The 20,846-nt window shown below is 42.2% G+C and overlaps 1 protein-coding gene across 6 annotated transcripts in view; it reads left to right on the top strand.

Moving 5' to 3' along the window:
• The window catches only part of ERI3 (ERI1 exoribonuclease family member 3), a 1,277,520-nt gene that overhangs the window by 182,304 nt on the left and 1,074,370 nt on the right, over positions 1–20,846 (top strand). For all 6 annotated transcript variants that reach the window (XM_069232797.1, XM_069232794.1, XM_069232796.1 and 3 more), the window contains one exon: positions 3,126–3,412. In XM_069232797.1, the coding sequence (XP_069088898.1) occupies positions 3,155–3,412 (258 nt within the window). In that variant the 5' untranslated portion in view covers positions 3,126–3,154. The remainder of the gene's footprint in view (positions 1–3,125; positions 3,413–20,846) is intronic.

Here is a 20,846-nt window from a genome sequence, read left to right as displayed (position 1 = left end):
GTGGAATCTCCCCGCATCAGTCATATGTGAAAAAAATAAATTGTCTAGTCTGGAAAGGCCTCTGTGTGAAGTCGCTAAGTATGTAAACTGTTGTGTCTGGGGCTTATGGTCCCTCCATAAGTCTACAAGTCCCAGGGAGTCAGAACAATCTCAGCGGGCTTGTGGGATTAACAACTCTAGAGCTTGTCAGTCTGTCACATTCTGGTTCCATAGTATCATTCATGTCATAGAGCTCCTGTCGCCCCATTTCGAACATAAACTGTTCTAAGGATTGGCTTGCTGCACCAATAGTAACTAACTAACAAATAGTTTCTGTAATATAAACCCCTTCGACATAGTTGCATCTCGGCATCTGGCGACTGACTCTGGTGTCAGAGCCTAGTAACAATGTCTTGTCTGGGAGGTCCTGCTTGCCCCCCTGTTGCACGTAGGCCTTCCCTCGTTCAATTCTCGTCAAGTCTCACCAGTTCCCCCCACCATGATATTGTGTTCATGTTGCTCAGGTTTCTAAAATATTTTTCAGCCTCTTTCTGTGTCTGCTGTATCGGTTTATTGTCCTGGCAACTCGGTAAGATCATCCGGCCTACCGGCATTGCGGTCTTTTCAACGCTCCACGTTGGGGTTTTCCGACTTTCCTCCAGCCTTCTACCCAGTCCCACACCTCCTCCGTTTGGGTAAAAAAACAAGATTTGTTCCCTGAGATCACTTTCAATTTGGCCGGAAAGAGCATCATATATTTAATTTCTTTATTGCATAGAGCTTTTTTTACTGCTTTGAAACTGCGCCACTGTTTTTGTACTTGGTGTGTAATGTGTGGAAATATCTTGATTTGAACATTTTCGTAAACTATGTCTCCTTGAGTAAGTGCTTTATGTAGAATAGTGTCACGGTCCCAATAGTTGAGAATCCAGGCTATAATTGTTTCCTTCAGTGTTTCTTGCCTTATTGCCTACTGTGCACTCTTAGTTCCCCCATACCCATTCCTCCACCCATGATCGGCCCTTTCACCTGCCATGTACCCTCTTGTAACTCCCTCTCTGTGTGCTCCATTTTTCCACCACCTGCGCTTCCCTCCTAGCTGGTTTCTTAAGTGTGCTGCTGGACCGAGAATTTTTTCATACAAACAAAAGGTGGCCTATAGTCAAGGGCCCCTTGCCTTCAATATTGTCCTCTTTTTAGGTTCCACTTACACAAGGCTTTTAGCTGTTTGGTGTCAAAAAACAGTGTGGACCAGGCCAAGAACTTAGTGGCTTAAAGCCCCAGCCCTTTTCTTAACTGCTGTCGTCTTTCTTGCCACTCATTTGGTTGCTTCTTATTCTATTGTGTTCCGCCTCTTCTTGTGTATATCTTTCTCATGGAGCATATCTTCTTTACCATCCCTCTGAGTCGATGACGTATCTTTTCACAGGTCAAACTCAGGGAACTACTTTTTCTTTAAGCGCTCCATGAGAGTTCATGTGTTTCCTTGCTATCTGTCTTGCATGCCCACTCACTCAGAGCACTCTGTGTTGCGCTCTCCTCCCCCTTTTTCCAATTTATTTCCTCCCACCCCCCACTTCATACTCCTGCTTTGCCCTCCCCTCTTTGCATTGCCCCTAAGCCCACTGACTTGTCCCACACCCTTTGAAGAAATAAAAATGTAATATTCATCTTGTTGTTTTACTTCTCTGAGCATCTGCCATCTTGGAATAGTTAATAAAATGTCACCTGCATCATTCGATATGCACGTGCATGCGTGGCGATGCATACATTGACATATCATCACACATACATGTGCATACATAATGACACGGCTGCCAGCAGTGTCATAACATGTACTCCAGCATACATGCATTTGTGCCATTTTTTATTTTTTACTGATGGAGCACATCATTGGCAAAAAGCATTGGCAAGCCAATAGTGAAAATGGTGAGAGATGTTGGCATTGCCAAAACGTATTTAATTCAGAGGAGACTAAAGCCCGAGTTAACATTTCCTTGCCATACGGACTGATAGTGATAGAGGTTTAGAGGCTCATGGTGCAGTATTCATAGGCCCCTAGGAGAAGAGACCTTGTTTCTACCACTGTATGAGTGACTCGTAAAGCAGCGAGGAAGCATTTACAAACTTTGAGGAAGCGAAATGGCACATAGATGCACTTGGAGTCCTTAACACAGTAATTGCAGCAGCTCTAGTGTGGGAAATCGTTGCAAGCCTCTTCTTTGCCAGGGTAGGGTGAGCAGAGTGGCTTCAACAGCTTAAAGAGTGAACCTTCTGTGCACAACTGTTTACTTTAGAGCTGATTGTAAGCATTGACCTTTATGGGATACCATGGGGCTGATTAGGAGTCTCGCAGTGACAAGACCGCCAGACTTGCGGTGGCAGGAAGACCCGCCAACCTACCACCATCCAAGATCCTGGTGGGCTGATGGGGGTCCTGGGTGAAATCAGCCAGGATGGTGCTGAACTCAGCGCTGCCCTGCTGATTACAACCTTGTTCTCTGCCAGCCTTTTCATGGCGGTTTCACAACCATTAAAAAGCTGGTGGAGAACAAGTGCAGGGGGCCACAAGGGGTCCCCTGCATTGCCCATGGCAAGGGCAGGGGTCCCCCTACCCAACACCCTTCAAATGTGCCCTGTTTGCTCTGCAGACAGTGCGCATTTCAAGGGTGCTGATGCACCCTGTGCGTGGCTGCATTGCCGCCGGCTAAATTATGGGCCGGTAACCGTGCTGCTGCACCTTTGGGCTGACAGGTGGAAACCTTGGTTTCCACCGGTCCGCCCAGTGGGAAAGCTGTAATGGGGCCGATGGGGAGACCACCAACACCGCTGCTGTCTCCTCGTCGGGAGTTTTGCGACAGATGTTTTCCTCCTTCAAGCTCCTAATGACCCCCTATGTGTACATGCTGTGTAGGTTTGCTGTATCAGTGGCTGTAGCTTCAGCCTAAATAAAACGAGGCTGGAGAAACACGATTCAATGATACACATTTCCCTCTTCAGCTTGATTAAACTGTGATTGCAGCTATGTCTTTTTGAGGCAATGAAGCATACAGTAGACAGGATTCAGTGAGATTTGGAGTGCATTTCTGAAAGAATGTAAGATGACTGGATCCTAACACTTACTCTTTATTCACTTCTTTTGCAAGGTGCAGATGTAAATGCTTCTGGGAGTTCAATGCACGCCCTCTCCCACATTCGACAGGCAAGAATTCCTCCACATCTCCTTCAGAGAGTCCCAGGGGTGCTGACTCCTGGTGCATTCTCCTTCTGTGAGGTTGACTCTGGATTTGGCCCAATGTTAAACCGCAAAATGGGGAGCCAAGGTTTTGGTGCGGCTGTGCCTCCGATGGCTGCTTTCCCACCACAGCGATATCATTACTTTCTAGTGTTGGACTTCGAGGCAACATGCGATAAGCCACAGATTCATCCTCAGGTGAGTGAATGCATGCATATGCGTACTGCCATCTTTCTCTAAACCAACGAATGCTGTGTGTCTTATTTTCAGTCTAGATCCTTGACAGATTTTTGAGTCGCCCTTTTACTTTGCACAGTTCAGGCACCAGTTCTAATTACTCTCTTGTTTAGTGTGTTTCATCACCCTCCAGTGGACAGTAAAACTAAAAATAGTTGGCTTACTATTGAAGCCAAAGACGCATGCGCTCCTACTTGATCCCTACCCTCAATGTGCCATATGGACATAGTGCCTCGTCTTGCAATTACATTTTGCACAGTCTGGACTGCCGATTTTAGTCAGAGCATTAGTTCAGTTGGGTTTTCCCATCATTTCATGGGATTATCAACAGAAAAGAGTATCTTTCATTATCAAAAGAAGAAATAATTTGGTTATTTATAGTTTTTTTTATTATGCGTTATTTTATTAGTGAGCTGGTCTTAAAGTGTGGCTGACACTCTCAAAAACATTGGGGTAGCACAGTTACTATATAGTGTTAAATAGAGTACCTAGTTTGAATTTAACAAGAGAAAGTTTATCTGAGTAAAAACTTGAAGATATGAAAATTTAGTTAATATCTATAAACTATGAAAAAATAAGTTTCAACACTGTCAGCAGTGAAATTGAGAACTTTACCCCTACAAATCCAACAGCCCACACCTAATATACAATTGCAAAGTAATGATTACAATGAATAATAATATTTTTACTTAATTATTGAATGTTATAATTAACTTCCCGCCCTATACCCCTGCAAACCCAACAGTCCCCACGTAATATATAACTTAAAAATATAATTATTACACAATTAATAATCAAACGATTAATAAATAATTAGTACATAATTATTGATTCATTATACTTATCGTCCCACCCTATCTATACTTCTACACCTCACTTCAACTCTATAAATTACTATCAACAATTACATTAAAAATAACTTAAACTCGCAAACTATATTTAGAAATATTGTTAACAAGTATACAAACAATATTTAACATCAGGCCTCTCTAGCAGGGGGCTGTCCGTGACCCTGGGGCAAGCAACTCCAGTGGAGTTTGGCTGTAAAGAGAAAGGTCCAAGGTGAGCCATGGGAGAGGCAGGTAGTGTGGCTTCTGCACCCAGCATTGCAGCAGCAGGCTCCCTTAGAATAAAAGTGCTTTGGTTTCAGTACTGTCTAAAATAAGTTTTTTTTAAAGTCATACTTCCACTATATATGATATGTTTTGAACATGTTTTACCTTCTTGGGTAGTCTCCCAGTGTTATTCACATCAGTCAAAGCTGTAACGGTGTTGTGACATGCCAAATAATAAAGTTTTATAAGGCAGCCCCCCAAGTTGAACAAGTAGACCGTTTTAATGAGATTCAAAATTCTACGATGATATGAACTGTGGAATTTTCCTAAACTTGTATCCGGAGTAGCTAGCAAGGAACGCGTCTTCAGTGTAGTGGAAGATGAGTGCATGACACACAAGCCATTCAGCAGAGCATGCCACCCTGCTGGCACTTCCGGATGAGAAATGGTTATGCCCATTTCCACACGGTGACTGTAATAGCTCAGGTGTCATAAAAGATGACTCCAGGAATAGGGCAGTGACTTTCCACTTCATGTAAAAGAAAAAATAGCTTGAAATGATGGTGGTGACTTATGTTATGCCATACTTCTCGGCTCCATGCAGTGCCACTTCAGTCTCCATATGGCTGCTGGAACGGGAGGACATTTCTGATATTCCTGGAAAGTCAATTTATGCCCTCCAGTTACGGTTACAAATATTAGATTTCGTTATTAGATCACTAGTACCTGCATTTTTTCAGTTGGGCCTGTCTCCTCAGTATAGGTCCCTGGGGTTTCAGGCTTTTACTTCAGTCACCAGTGAGCATTGTTTACCCATGAGCGAATCATCCTCTTAACAAATTATTTCAAGTTAATAAATCTGATTTTCCACCACCTACACATCCCTCCAAAACTGGGATTGAGCGTCCCAGAACTTTGTGCAAAGTTTCAAAAAGATCCCTCACCTGTGTTACATCATTTTGGAGATGAGTGAAATGTATGAACCCAGATTCCTATGCATTGTTGTTTCAAGTGAAAAGGAATATTCAGATGTTTTCACAAAGTGCTGGGTGCCAGTACCAGAACTTACACCCGGATGGTTTGACATACTCTGGAAGGCTTTCACCTCATTGATTCCGCTACCATATTCCATGTGGCAACTGCTCTGGAATCTCTTTTTGTGTTCTCCATATTGGGTGAGGACGTGAGAGAATCTTTATACCGGTCAAGGTAGGTGTTAAACAGTTGAGGATTACACATTTATATTAATTCACTGCATACTTTTCTGATTGCTCTTCACCAACCCGTTTCTCAGTAAATGATTGTGTATGAGGGAGCTGCCAATCAGCCGGATTCCTCGCCCCATGAATCAGACTTCACCACCCACCCTTCTTTTGGTGAAATCACTCCCAAGATGACCTTCTTCATCCAGATTCTTGATCGAATACTTTTTATTTACATTTGCACAAATTATTGCTTCTGAGTGCAGCGATTAAAATGGATATTGTCATAAAAAATATCAGTCTAATAGAAATGACAGCAAACATACTTTTGTTTAAATACAACCATAGACAAAGAAGACTATGCCTAGGGTGTAGGAGGAGATGGAAAGTTTTGCAAGATATTATATCTATAGCCTGAAGGCATGTTGAAGAAGAGTACACTTAAAAAAGTAGCCAAATGTGTCACTGAAAGAATAAACATCAATCTGCGAATCCATCTTCTGGAAATATTTTTTTTATGGGAAAACTCCCAGGTAGTTCTTTTTCAAGAACATTCAAGATTGGCAATGTCACCTACCAGATAGAACTTGTGGTGAGGGAAAAGAAAACACTATTATTGCCCGTTAATCATTTAAAAAATGAAAGTGACCTATTGGCTATTAACAGGTTTACTTAAGATACGGAACTGTTAATAAGACAGAGGAAATTGAGGTGGCACCTGATCTGAAGGATTATGAAAGAAACAATTTAAGAGATGTACTGAAATTTCCAAATTTGACATCTACCTACGAACTCGAACATAGGAAAGGATAGAACAGTTAGGGGATGCTCAGTATTGAACTACTCTTGATTTTTCTTTTTCTAAATAATATTTCTATATTGGCATTTTTATGGCATACTGATATATCCACAATACAGATGGTATCAGTCATACTACCTCGGAGTACATGGAAGTGTAACTCGGCCTTTGCGAGCAAACAAACTAAGCAATGTGCAATCAATGAGCCATGAATAATTCAGGATGAAAAGAACTACCGTCTACGCACTAGTCAAGCACATGGAAAAACACATAGCCTGCAGGTAGCAGCAAGCATCCCCCGCCAATGGCACTCTATTCACCTATGTGTATGCTGTCAGGGGGTAGAGAGGCTATCACACACGCACCATGAAGCAGCTGCCTTAGGAGGAGTCAGGCGTCGTCATTGTGTTCAGGTCTAATGCCTCGAATGCCTGGGGGGCAAACACACCCTACCCACAGTGCCAGTGGGTGAGAAGGTGCGGTGGGAACCGGCTGTGCGAGAGGGTGGACGTGGCAGTGGAGAGATGGACTACTCTTGATATTACTAAGGACTGGTAGTAAATGTATTTAAATTCAGGCGACACAGAAGAAAATGTTCACTATTTTGTCTTTCGAGCTAAATGGAGCCCCAGCCTTCATTCAAAGGCTGATGAATACCTTATTGCAACCTCATCAAAACTACACTTCGAGCTATATAGACAAAGTTATAATCTATAGTCAGTCCTGTGCTAAATCTCTTAAAATATCTCAGAGCAGTTTTCTATACTATTAACCCTAAAAAAAAAAAAAAGTAAAAAAGCTGCTAACCAAGTTAAATGTTTGAGCTGTTTGTGGTGGGACAAGAATATATCAGGCCCCAGGAGGAAAACAAAATAGCTAAAAAAAAAAAAAAAAAAGAGCAGTCTTTTCCTGAAAATAAAATAAACAAACGCATTTCTAAGTCTCCTAGACTATTACAGAAGTGTTCTTACAAATCTTTTGGATAGACCTACTTCCCTCACAGATCTGCCTGAAAGAAAACCCACATCCAAACATCTGGAAAACCAGCAGTACTAGCTTCTGACCATCTAAAAGATCTCATCTATTCTAAGCCTATATTCCAAACTCCAAACTTTTACAATATCTTCATTGGTATTAGGCTGAGGAAAATTCAACGAGCAAAGAGAAACCAATATCAGAAGAAAATTATTTCCCTTTGCCATAAAATGGTCCATAGAGAGATTGAGATATTTTTTTGGAATAGAGTTTCTACTCTATGTAGATCATGCACCATTAACTTGGCTTGCACAAAATAAAGGTAATCATTCTAGAATACTGAAGCTTTTTTTTTTCTCTCTCTCCAACCTTTCAAATTTCAGATTAAACACAGAAAAGACTAAGTTCAGGGAAAGGTTGCCTTTCCCTCTAGATGTCCATTGTCTGTTCTTCCCAATAAAAGAACTTAAGGGGGAAGATCTGTAACACTTACCTGCAAAGGACGGTCATCGTCAACAGGTCCTGAAAAGCTCATTGGAGAAAGGGGAAAGATTAAGGACCGGATTTAGCTTTCGGCAGAGGGGTTACTCCCTCACAGTGGTGATGGATATCTTGTCGCCGAAATCCAAATCCCATTATTTCCTATAAGTTTTAGATTTCGGCAAACAGGATATCCGTCACCGTTGTGATGAAGTAACCCCTCTGCCGACATCAAAATCAGGCCCAGAGTCAGGGCTTAGTAAACAGGGAGAAAGGAGTTGTCAGTAGAAAAATATTTAAAAAAGACAGACTTGACAGATCAAGATGAAGTGGCATAAAAAAGATGAATACATAAGGATGTAAAGTGACAGAAATGACTTAAGGACTCTCGACATGAACAAACAAAAAGTTCCGGGGTCCCTAATGCTTACTAGGAGGCCGGGAGTAGGGAGCAGGTGCTGTGCAAGGACAACACTAAAAGCAGCCCAGAACAGGATCCTGCAGGATTCTCAGATCCCAACAGCAGTCCAGAGACTCAACATTCTCATAATCCTATCCCAGACCCCAAGGATGAAGAAGATTCCTGGACAGAGGAGTGGTGGGGCCCGCCATGATCCTAGGATGGATTGCGGGTGTAGTACAGATGTGATCTGGTGGTGGGAGAAAAAACGAGTGAAGAGGAAACATTGCGGACAACAGGATCCTGTGGAAGAGATGACAGAAGAATTCCTTTTGGGGACTATCTGCTTTATGACAGTGTGAAAACTCTTTAAGCCTTTAATAAAAAAAAAAGTTTCACTATCATTGCTGTCCAGCCTGCTTTCTGTTGTCTTAGACTAAGTCTCACACTAACGTTCATTAAGTTTTACTTGCCTACATTCAACAGTTCTCTCACAGAATAATAAGCCTTACAAACTTCTACCATTTTTAGCCATCCACATACCACAGATTTCACGATCATGTTAATTTCTGCTATCTTCCACTTCACACTTCCTTTCTTCCTTGAATAGTCTACCATTTGTAAGCATTGAGGAACTTGTGCCATAATCCCCTTCTATCGACATACATTATCTACCCCATTCCTTGTTCTCCTAATAACTATGCAAAACAAGCATTTGCAATGGAGTCGGTCTTGCATTTGCTCGAGTAAGAGCTATTACTGTTGTAAATTCCTAACTGGACTTTTCTTTTCACATAAATTGAAAATGAAAAGTAAACAGCTGACATAAGTGAGCCTCTTCAAAGTGCCACGGCCGCACTGAGCGTGAGCGCGAAGGAGAGACTCAAAAGGAAAGAGAAGCTCATTTGCAGTCAAACGTATAGGCAAACGTGCAATTATCCATGTAACTGGTTCGATAGCCAAGGCGGTACCAAAATCGCCCCAAGGAGGGACTAACGTAAAGCATTTACCAATGATGCTAAGGGATTTTTGAAACGCAAGCCCATGGATGAGCGATAGTGTTGGGCGTGGTTAAAAGCCTGCAGATAGATTACAACAGGTCAGGGCGGTTGCGCACAACCTAAAAATAGAATTTTAGTAAAATCAGTTGACAGTTCCTAGTCAAACATGTCCTGCCGCCCTTGTAAAGAATAATGCAAAAATGTTTTATGGTTGTTCCTCAAACTATCTGCCATCATCGGTTCAGTAAATGGAAATATCTTTCTAGCAGACATTTCACACTATGGTTTCAAATACTGTTGCTGTTCTTGCTTATTCCCAATTAGTGATATTATTGTCCCTAATTCTGTCTTGCTGGCATCAGATGCCTTACAGCCCTTAGCTTCACATCAGTATTGTTCTGCGTGGGAGCACAACATGTGTGTGTTTTTCAACCCTTCAAAGCGACCTTGACATTCTTTATCTGTAGATACGCCACGCTTTTCTCTCACAACGTTCTTCGGTGGATACGTTTTAAGGCCTGGGCAAAGTGGGCCCTGGTGCAGGGCTCCAGCCTTTCAGGGGCCCCCTGATAGAACCAGCTTTGTTCTGCAGTCTTGCCCTGATGACCGTGAATACTTCTTAAACATATTATTTTAAATACTGTTTTCCTTAAATTTATTTTTAATTTGGGTGATGCCTGAGAGTCTATTACAGACATTTTGCAGGGAAGTGTTGTTTGTTGCGTGCACCATCCATACAAAAGTTTATTTTAGCTCAAAACAGGACCTCACATATGAGAAATGGGAGTGTGTCACAGAGATTTTCACAGAGATTATTTTCACTAATATTAGTGAGCAGCTGCTGTTACAATATTGAAAACACACATCACTATCCCTGAATATTAGATGTAAACATATTTAGAATTTTAGCGAATTTGACCTCATCAAAGAGGGCATGAAAGAGCTGAAACTGGATCATAAATCCAAAACTATTCGGAACAGAGCACCGCAAAAAGAAAATTTGGCGCAGGACCCCCGAATTCCTTTCGATGTCCCTGTTTTCAATGCAGTTTGGCATACCAGTGGCATAGTATTCTTGTAAGCCTAGGAAAAGTCATGCCTTTTCCTCATTCCCGGGAGCTTCAGACTTGAATTTCTGGCCACCAGCACCATCTTTGGGAAATTCCATCCTGACTCAGCGCAACAAACAGGGTCGGGTGGCTTTGTAGAGTTAGGAGGATCATTTAAAAAATTTTTTTTTATTAAAGCTCAAAGAAGCCAGGGAGGTATTCATCATCCCTCAAAGCAGCCTATCGCTGCCGAAGCCAGAATGGCTTCTTCCCATCCGGCAAGAAAATGAAGCACAAGATTGTGGAACAACAGAATGACATATCGGGTAGCCTGTGGGGCCTATAGGGGAGGGGAAAGCAACGATAAAAAGAAGACAAATTGTGGAAGCACATTTGAATGCCACCACCTATCCCCCTTCCGCAGGAGAAACCCCGCAGTCCGTGCCAACAGGAAATGGTGACCCCCCCCAGAACAGATACTCTTGAGAATGTGCAGGGCCATGAGACTCCACCTGGGTGAATACATATTGCTTTTCCTGCCACTCAGTTCTTCATCTCTTTCGGTGGTCCGACGATGCTGCCGTTACGTCACGACCTCCTCAGCAGTTCGCCGATCCTCTGTCCCCTCGGCAATCAGCTGTCCAGGTCATTAGGGACGTAGCTTGGTCAGCAAGATTAGGGGGCGAGGGCTTCAGATTTCCCAACAATCACACTGCCTTATCTTGTCAAAATACATTGTATGAGGGGGGCTTGAGGGGCAGTGGAAAGGGAGAGAAGTGCAGATTTTTAGGGGGACTTAAGACACTAGTTTTCAAACTAACCAACATTTTTTAAGGTTTTCAAACAAGAGATGAGAGATGGAGAGTTAGTGTGTGTGCCTTTGTCAGTGTGGACATGTAAAAACGCTAGGTGAAACCCGACAGAGACTTCACGCTACCAGACTGAAAGCACCTGTACCCAACTATTTACCACAGAATATATTTTAGGGGTTTGTAACATCCAGAACTAATCACCCACCCCGCAGCTACGCCCCTTCAGAAAATGATGAGGATGCTTGACGAAAAACGCCTCAAATGAGTAATGAAAATGTTAAATAAGTTCACCCTTCATGCTCCCATGAGTATATCAGTAGTATTCAATGATGATCAAGCCACGAGCACCTTGAAGCCTTGGAGCTGAATAGACAGTCCTATTTCTGTCAAGCAAATGGAGATAGGACTTTATAGTTCCGAGGTCCAAGAGGGTTCAGTGATACCCCTCTGACATAAAAGTTCAAACTTTTCTATCTTGATTTTCCACTTCCACTGGTATTATGTCATTTTTTGTGTATGGTTACACAATTTATAACTATTTTATCAAAATTATGTAAAGCTTCAACGTTTTTAATTAAATGCATGGAGTTACTGTTCATTGGGTTAATTTGACTAAATATAATCCACTGCCTGCAATATTTTTCACTTACTGCTCCTGCCCTCACATCACTTTGTATTTGTCCCCAGAACCTTCAAACTACACTTTCCCTTTCGTCTTTCTTTTTTTTTTTTTTTCTTGATTCTGGCTTAGCCGACGTGTTTTGCAATCTTAATATTTTTGGTCGTGCATCAACAGGTTCTAATGCCAGGTCTTAAGGTCATTTCAGGTGTAACTTGATTTCAAACTCTGAAGTAACCGCTCATTTTCATCTTTTTAATTGTAACTAATGTTCTTTCCTTTGTAAACTGACTCCCCATTCTGTAATTGGCGCATATGTTATATGACTCCGTTTTATACAAAGCACAATAATGCTTAAATTGAAAAATAAATATAGCAGCTTTTGCGTGTTCCCTTCTCTCTACATGTTTCTTCTCTAAACTCTTAACATTCTACCCTGTCCATTTGCTATGTTTCTCCAATTTCTGGCACTATGGCTGATCTTTCCACATTGTTAATGTTTATATTTTCAAGCAGGACATTCCTTGGAGATAGCAGCATGGCCTTGTAATCCACACCTACAAACGACTAGCGTGTCCTCTCCAATTTACATTTACAGATCCTGGATTTGTTTTCCATTGTCATTTACTATATTGTTTATGACTACCCACTGCAGCTCACTTGTTAAAATATAATTTTTGCATTTGCAGTTTTCAGACAAGCAAATCCTTCCTCTTCTTGCTTGTTAATTAGCTTTAACGTCATTTTATCTCCAATGTATTAATTTTGCACTCCAATAAATTTACAGTTTGCCAACAGAACCTTGTAATACAGTCTTATAATTATCATAGTAAATCAGACAGCTGTACACTTCCAAAATCTGACATTTTGATTGGCTTCTCGCAGGCATATATCTACGCAGGCGGTTCATAGCTGGTGTCTGAAACAAGCCTAATTACAGTATTAACCCACATATCGCAAAGGCTCTTTCCCCTAACTGCTGCCTGTTAAGATCCAAATTCTAATAAAGAATTATCTCACAGAATGTTACTACACTCACTGAAATACTGCTTGAGAAGACTGATTTAGATTCATTGGCTTTTCAACTCTCAACCTGCTCCACGTGAACGGTTTTAAATCCATCACATTCTGTTCCAGCAACATGGTGTCCAGTAGTGCCTCACATTTGCCATAAAGCCAGGACGTTAGCATTCTAGTTGTTTCTTAGAACTTTTTGGCAAAACTATAGTAGAACTCAGTGGAATCAACTGACAGACTGGTGCTGCAGTTGAAAGTATATATATTTTTGCTAACTCCTTTTTTTCTCACACGTATGAGAAAGATGTTTCATAATTAAGCTTTCTGTGGCACTAACCCTAATTTCCATGACACTACTGATCCCTCATTTTTTCATTTACTGCAGTCTTCTCCATAGGTAATGATTTAAATTCTACATTTCTTATTCTGGCAACGTGGTGTTTAGGAGTGCCTTATATTTACCATGTTTATAGAATGTTTGAGCTCTAGTTTCTCCAGTAGACCTCTGTGGTGAAGTTGTACTCGAACTCTGGGAATAAACTGTTGGAAGAACATGTTTTAGTCTGCATGACAAACTTTTTTGTCACATGGATGAGGAAGATATTTTTACACTAAATTGCATTTTGTTAAGACGTGGCTGCGTTTACAGTAAAAACCTACTTATTAAGTTATGAAGCATATGATGTTGCATATCTCTCTCATTAGGTCAGAATTATTGTGGGAAGTAATATGACAATAAAAAAACAAGGCGTTCTAACCCCCATTTTCCCCCCGAACCAAACAGCCATGTCTCCTAATCTAGGAAATCCAAGTATGCATCATCACACAAGAGGGGATACAGAGCCTATAGGAGTATGCAAGGGGAGGCCACAGTGGCACCACCCCTGGACTAACAGGGGAGTGAAGGGGCAACCACACTACCATCCATAGCCCTCATTCACTCACAGCATTGCAGACGGGCTCATCAGGTGTAATGGGGTTGTCAGGGGAGGTACAATATATTTTCTGAGGCTGGTTATTCAGGTGCCATGTCATGCTCTTTAAACCCCTCTAAAAGAACATCTCACTCCAGGGAGATGGTTTTCTTACTGCGGCCAAGATATTCGTTTCGAAGAAGAGCAACAATCTCTGCAAGACCCCAGTGGGCCACCTCTTCCCACCATTTTTTAAACCTCGGGGCTATTGGGGATTTCCATTGTACTGTTATACGCCGTTTTGCCAGTAATAAGGCCAGATCCGCAGTGTGACCTTCGAACTACGCGGCTATGGATAGGGGCTCAGAAGACACTGCTCCGGTGTACCCCTTTGATCTAGCCCTGTCACATCTGATAGGGCCAATGCTACTGCTGCCAAATACTGGGATAAATGGGGGCAAGTCCGTAACGTATGTAAAGGTCGGCTTCTGGAGCCCTACAATGGGGACAGTCGGAGGAGGCTGTGAGTAACATCTTAGAAAGCCTAAGTGACGTTATGTATGACCTGTGTAAAATTTTTAACTGGATGAGTTTAAATCTAGAGTTGCGGGAGACTTGTTTGAAAAATTGTGTTATATGTGTCCAGGCTCTGGCTGGGATTTCCCAAATTAGATCTGTTTCCCAAGTCTGTTTCCAAGGAGTCAAAGGCAGTTCCAGGTGTACTCGCAGTCCGCGATAGAGCCAGCGGACAAGATGTCTCCCATTTCCTATGGTGTGCAGTGCCCGAACCAAGTCATGCATTCCGGGTTGGCTTCTATCTGTATTCCAATACCGCAGTGCATATTGTATTATACTGGCATGCGTGAAAAATAATGTCTCATGGAGCCCTTATGTGTGCACAAAATACGCATGCAACAACTGTGTAATATCTTGAAACAGCGATCCCACCATCAACACTACCTCTTGCTCCCATGGGCCCAAATGACATGCTGTGAGTGTTTGAGGATGTAGAGAGACCGCACAGAGTATTATTCGGAGCATAAAGTAAGGTGCCCACAGTGTACCCCAACGCTAGTTTCGATTAGGCCAGGGCTATCTGAAGTAGGAGAGGACATGACTGAGGATGGGTCACCCCGGGGCATATCAACCTATGAAGTTGACCATGATTGATCTGAGCCAGTGTGTAGCCTATCTCTGACAAATTGACCCTCTAGCCACTATGACAGCCACTGAAATTGCCCCATAATGAAAAATACGCCTTAAAAACAAACCCCCAAACCACTCCTATTAATGGGAAACTGCAATTAAGTATTGCCCACTCTTCGGTGTTCATTCCCCTAGGCAAGTTCCCCCAACAAAGTATTCAGCATACCGAACCCCCAAGCCGGACTCCACCACAGGAAGGTTGACAAAATAATGCAGAAGGCACTTTAGCATAATCAACTTCGCTAAGGCCAGCCGGCCCACGACCGATCGGGGCAGAGTGACCCAAAAGGTAATCTGTAATTTAAGTGAATTGATCGCCCTTACAAGGTTGCTCTCAAGCACGTCTTTCGTATCCTGATAAATGTGAATACCCAAGTAGCAAAAGTTGTGGGCCTCAACAGGTAGACCCGTGTTGCAGAATCGTAGTGCCAGATCCTTAGGATTGTTAACAAATTGGAAGGTACAGGATTTTTCAATGTTGATACATAGGCCAGGGAGTGCAACGAAAGATGTCGGCAAATGTAGTATGCCCTGGAACCAGGTACAGTGTCTCGGAAGTACAGGATCATATCATCTGCGTACAAGGACACAGAATGCATCTCCTGACCCACCGGTATACCCCATCCCAAAGATTCCTGACAAATATGTTGTGCAAGAGATTCTAGTGCCAGAACAAATAAAAGCAGCGATAGGGGCAACCCTGTCTAGTCCCATGTGCAACCCGAAATGTGTCTGAAATATATGGTCCTGTCCTAGCTGTTGGGCCTGTATTTCAGCGGGTGACCCATTGAATGTACTCCAAGTTCATTCCATAGTGGGCAACACTGCCAACATAATGTCCTACCCCAAGGTGTCAAAGACTTGGTGCACGTCCAGTGAGACGCAACCTGCAAATGGGTGATGATCATGGGATGCGGTTATGATATGAAGCAGCTGGTGAATATTTCAATGTTTCTGTTACACAGCTGGCCACTCTCCCGGTGTTAAATTAATAAAAGCATTGTCAAGCCCCGCTTCAAAGGTAATTGTATATCCCCTTTAAATGCATTGTTCTACCCATCTTCAAACAGAATATTAGAACATTGGAATGCTGGGAGCTCCATTGAAGACAATGAAGTAGCTCAGGCTAATAATGGCTGGTGTGAGCTTTCTGCTCCAACATTCCACTGATTGTCTTTCTATCATTCCCTTTTTTATTTAAAACACTATACACTCAGTGGGTGGGATATTTTAATAGCCTTATAACCCTCTGCCTTGGCTTATACCAGTTGTTAAAGGCCTTTACACTTGTTAGAGGCCTTTACACTTATTAGAGGCCCTGGCATGTGTCTCTGGCCTATAACTCTGATTCAGAGACTTTCACAACCAGTATAGCCCTCAGCAGCGGACTATAAGGCTATATTATAGCCCTCTCTAAAGGCATTGCTATAATCCTCTTCAAGGAGCTTATTATATCAGTTTTTAAAGGCATTGTTATACCCCTCCTGAAAGACATTAACATATCCCTCTTTAAAGGCATTGTTTTACCCCTTTTTAAAGGAATTATTGTATCCCTCTTTAAGGGCATTGTTGTACCCCTCTTTAAAGACATTATTATATCCCTCTTCAAAAGACATTATTTCACACCTCTTAAAATGCATTGTTGTACTCCTCTTTTAAGGCATCCTTGTACTCGTGTTTAAGGTATGGTTGTACTCCTCTTTAAATACAATATTATTGTAATCCCTCTTTAAAAAAATATGTCTGTATCGGATGCCTTTATCACCGAAGAAAGTGTTGTAGCTCATTGCAATAATGTGTACATACACATCATTGACTTTCCTTAATACAGTATTGTTACTGGCTCAAGCACGGCATTGAAACTATATTTTTTGGGGATTTCACCCTGTCTACTTCACAAAGTTACTACCTTCGGATGACCCTATCCAGTTCGAGAGATTGTTCACTGCAGACCATGTCCCACATTTTTATGCAGTTAAGTGGTTCTATCATTTTTGACACACCCAGATGCATTTATATAGGCTGTTCAGGTTCTGGAAAAGTTTTCCCTTTTGTGGTGTCCCACAGACATGTTTGCCTCCTCCTCATTTGAATGTTTGCTTGGCTCACTCTTTGGTAGTTTCTTAGGAACAGCTTTACTGGTTCAGTCTTATAGCCATGACACACAGTAGTAAATGCACTTTATCTTACTGGCATTTATTTAGCAGATATACACACATATATGCATACTGTGTTTTTGGAAGTGTGTTGTCTATGTTTTAATCCTTCTATGCCATGTGTGATGTCCACTGAGGTTATGTATTGGGATGCTGCATTTATCAGTGTGATGGATGAAGTATGAGATGCAGGCATGTAATTTATGGTTTTCAGTAAGCTGGAATCTTTCAACAATTCTCCAGTTCCCCTTATGTTATTTTTTATCATTGTCCACCTAGCTTGTTTATGCACTGGAATGTATGTTATGAGGAATTTTGTTCAAAGTTTAGGGTCCAGAGGAGGCACAGGTTGGAGGAAGACAGTGGAGCAATCTGCTGGGATGTACTTTGGCAATATCATCCCTTATCTGATTGTAATAATTAGATCAAACGTGCAAAACGTGATAGGGGAATGCTTCCAATAATCCAATCAATGTCAATCACTCAGGTATCCTAACCCATTTTTCGTATGCCTACCATGCCACTTCAGTTTGGAACCAGCCATATGCAAATCAATCTTGAGTTGGCTCCAGTGGGAACAGTCAAGCGTGAACTGCTAGGCCAGGACCTTCTTTAACCAGAACACAAGCAACTCAAAACTGGTTTCGTCATGATTGGGACTCTTCAGGGTGTGCCTAGATGTGGGTCCTGTGCTCACTGTGCCGCTGAATCTAGCAACACCCGACTGAAGAGCTTGAGTTTGTGGTCGGGAGGACCTAGTTTGCCAGTCCAGGCTGGGCCGCTCTTATTGGAGCGGGGTCAAGAGTGAGTCCTATATAGCTGTGTCCAAACTGAGGTAGCATGGTGGGGCAAAACCATTATAGGCTGGAAAGCTACTTTGAGCAACGGCCAGTGGTTAGACTTAATGCAAGACCTTTTCTGTCTCTGATGTCATTATTAGTTGTCAAGAAGTGGTCAAAGTATATAGCTTGTTGAGACCTGCAGCGATGGACTAAATTAAAGAACTCCTTTGGCCAGTGGCATGTGGCAGATCTCTTCCGTTATTCTATGCGTGATAGTTTGTTAAAGGCAGTGGACTGGTACAATACAGGGTGATGGGCTTGTCCCTTGGCAGCTTTGTTGGGTGTCTCAAGCATTATAAGTAAATTCTTATGCAGTCTTTCTGAACTACAATTGACTGCCTGTCTGTAGAATGTTATAGTATTTGTACTAGTGTGAAAAGTATGGTATATTTTATATTGTAGTTGTATTTGTATAGTGCTTACTACTTGAGGCGTTGAAGTGCTTTATGCTGGGTAACATGCTGCTTCGGAACCCAAGTTAAGTGTGTTTATTTTTTATTTTTTTATCAGTGGATATTTTTGGATTATTGGGATTAGTCTAGTCCTCTTAAGGAAACCGTTTCATGCATTTACTCCAATTTCTGTTTGGTAGATTAAATTAATAGTACTTGGGTTTGATCTTAAGTGTCAGGAAGTATGTGAAATCATGAGTGGATGGCGGTTTTAATACTTGATCTGCAAGAGATTATTGTTAGTTTGCAGGAGTTTGACTTTTAGGGGAGAAGTTGTGATCTTTAAAACATTCAGAGCCTGGGTACCTTTCATAGATCTGAGATTTTCGTTAACTGGGATGAAATATAGTCTCTTGGGTTTGAATAGAGAAAATGTATCCTCTGTATGTACTGTATAGTAAAGGATTTTACTGATCAAGGGGGAAAAAGTATTTTATGCATAGATGCGAGTGTGGGATTTTGCCACTGAATTTAATTTGTGGGACTGTTTTAGTCCCCTTGGCTGAGTTTACAGTTCTGTTTAGACTTCAGAGGCATCTTCGGCTAATTTTATTTCTTCTTTTTACTGTGCATTTGGTGTGTGCGTTGGAGATAAACTGTTAGGAATGCTTCCCATATTGGTTAAAGACAAGATACAGTACGTTTGAAGTTGGAATGGTAGGCCAGCTACAAGACCTAGGCGAAATGTAGAGTGCACAGAATGCTAAGGTGAAGCTTCTAGTGTGTTGTCTTGGTATAGGTGAAGTTTTAATATAACTTTACCATTCCTGAATGTGAAACATGATTTCAGAAGCATTTTGTTTTTGCTGACAAAGTCTTCTGAGCATGCAGTGTATCAGTGTGTTAGAGAGCAATATGGCGTTAAGTTGACCACACTTAGCGAGATGACTATATGATTCCCTTGTGTGGGCTTCCTAAGATGCAGGGTTAACTCAAATGGTAAGTGATTGAAATTAGAATGGTTTACTGTTGGGTTGCAGTAGTTAATCAGTCTTCTTTAGGTTTTGGTACCAGGTTGTGTTTTTGAGAGTGCCGGATTGGAATGCCAGCCTTTCAGACACTTAGGTGATTGCTCACTCATTTTGTAAAACTGATGGGCCCATTTAGAACTATTTGGCCACTTTGATCAGGACATGCCAATGAATATTTCTCACTGAACCTCTCTGAGGTATTGGATGATACCTTCCTGCTACGGTCTTTCATTCCTGAAACCTTCTGTCGGCTTTGAGGAAGGGGCAGGGACACAGGCGTTAGTACACGTTTCTCCCAGTAGAGGCCTGAGTCCTCTTCCTTTAGATGACACCTCAGACACCCCCACTCTCTGTAATTGAGACTAGCCAAGTGAGAATATGGGAGGGCAGGCCTTGAGCTGCATCTACGTACACTATAGGCAGTCCCACCCAATCCCCTCTTATTGCCAAGAAAGACGTGCCATGTGTTTAGAAGTAAGGCTGGGGAAGTCAGGACAGGGGCATAACCCTCCCCTTTGGAGAGTCAGGGGCCTGCCGTCCGTGTACTGTGCTGGTGTGGGGGCGGTAGGGAGGGAGGAGCAGGAGCTCTGCGCCGCCCCCCCCCCAGGGTCCTTTGTTACGCCATTGAGTCAGGGGTGTAGCTTGGTCAGTGAAATTGTGGGGCTGTGAGACTTAGATTTTTCAACAATATTGTCAAAATGACACGAAGGACACATGAGAGGGGCTAATGCTGCAGTGGAAAGCGAAACAAATGCGGATTGGTAGGAGTACTGAGTGAGAGAAGACACAATATTTCCTAAAATAACCCAACATGTTTGAAGACTTAGTGTGTGTGTGTCTCTGTTCACATAAACATTCCTTGTGAAATCCGACAGACACCTCGTCATACCCGACTGAAAGCACGTGTACCAAACTGTTTTCCTGAAAATACATTTATCAGGGGGTCCAAACATTCCCCTGAAGCTACGTCCCTGGGGGAGTCCTAAGAGTGTAAGCATCTCTGGAGCAGAACCTCCGCACAGCAAGCAGTGTAACTTATGGGCCAACTTTGGCGATATCCTTCTATAAAAGAGCTTAAGATAACACCCACCTACCCCGCCGCTGTTTTGTGTATTTGCATAACTCCCAGAGACCCATCAGCTGATTTCTGCTGGATTTTAGAAAAAAAGAGCGACACGTTGCAGCAAACAGAATTTAATCCAGGATCACAAACGATAAACATAAAATTATTTGCCATCTCAGATTTGTCTTATTTTAATTTATAGGACTGTGAATAAAATATTTCATAGGTCAGTTCTGCTCAAATCATCGACATCCAATGGATGAAAGCCTGAGTTGTCCTTCTTGAAATTGAAGCCTTTCACCTTCAAGATAGACGCATACCTCCGCAGAGGGTGAATTTTTCCACTGTGCTATGTAACTGTCAGACATGAGACTTTCTGATT

The sequence above is a fragment of the Pleurodeles waltl genome, chromosome 4_2 (genome assembly GCF_031143425.1).
Source record: "Pleurodeles waltl isolate 20211129_DDA chromosome 4_2, aPleWal1.hap1.20221129, whole genome shotgun sequence".
Classification (NCBI taxonomy): domain Eukaryota; kingdom Metazoa; phylum Chordata; class Amphibia; order Caudata; family Salamandridae; genus Pleurodeles; species Pleurodeles waltl.
The sequence above is the reverse complement of the archived record's forward strand: the minus strand, read 5'-3'. Positions and strand labels throughout refer to the sequence as shown.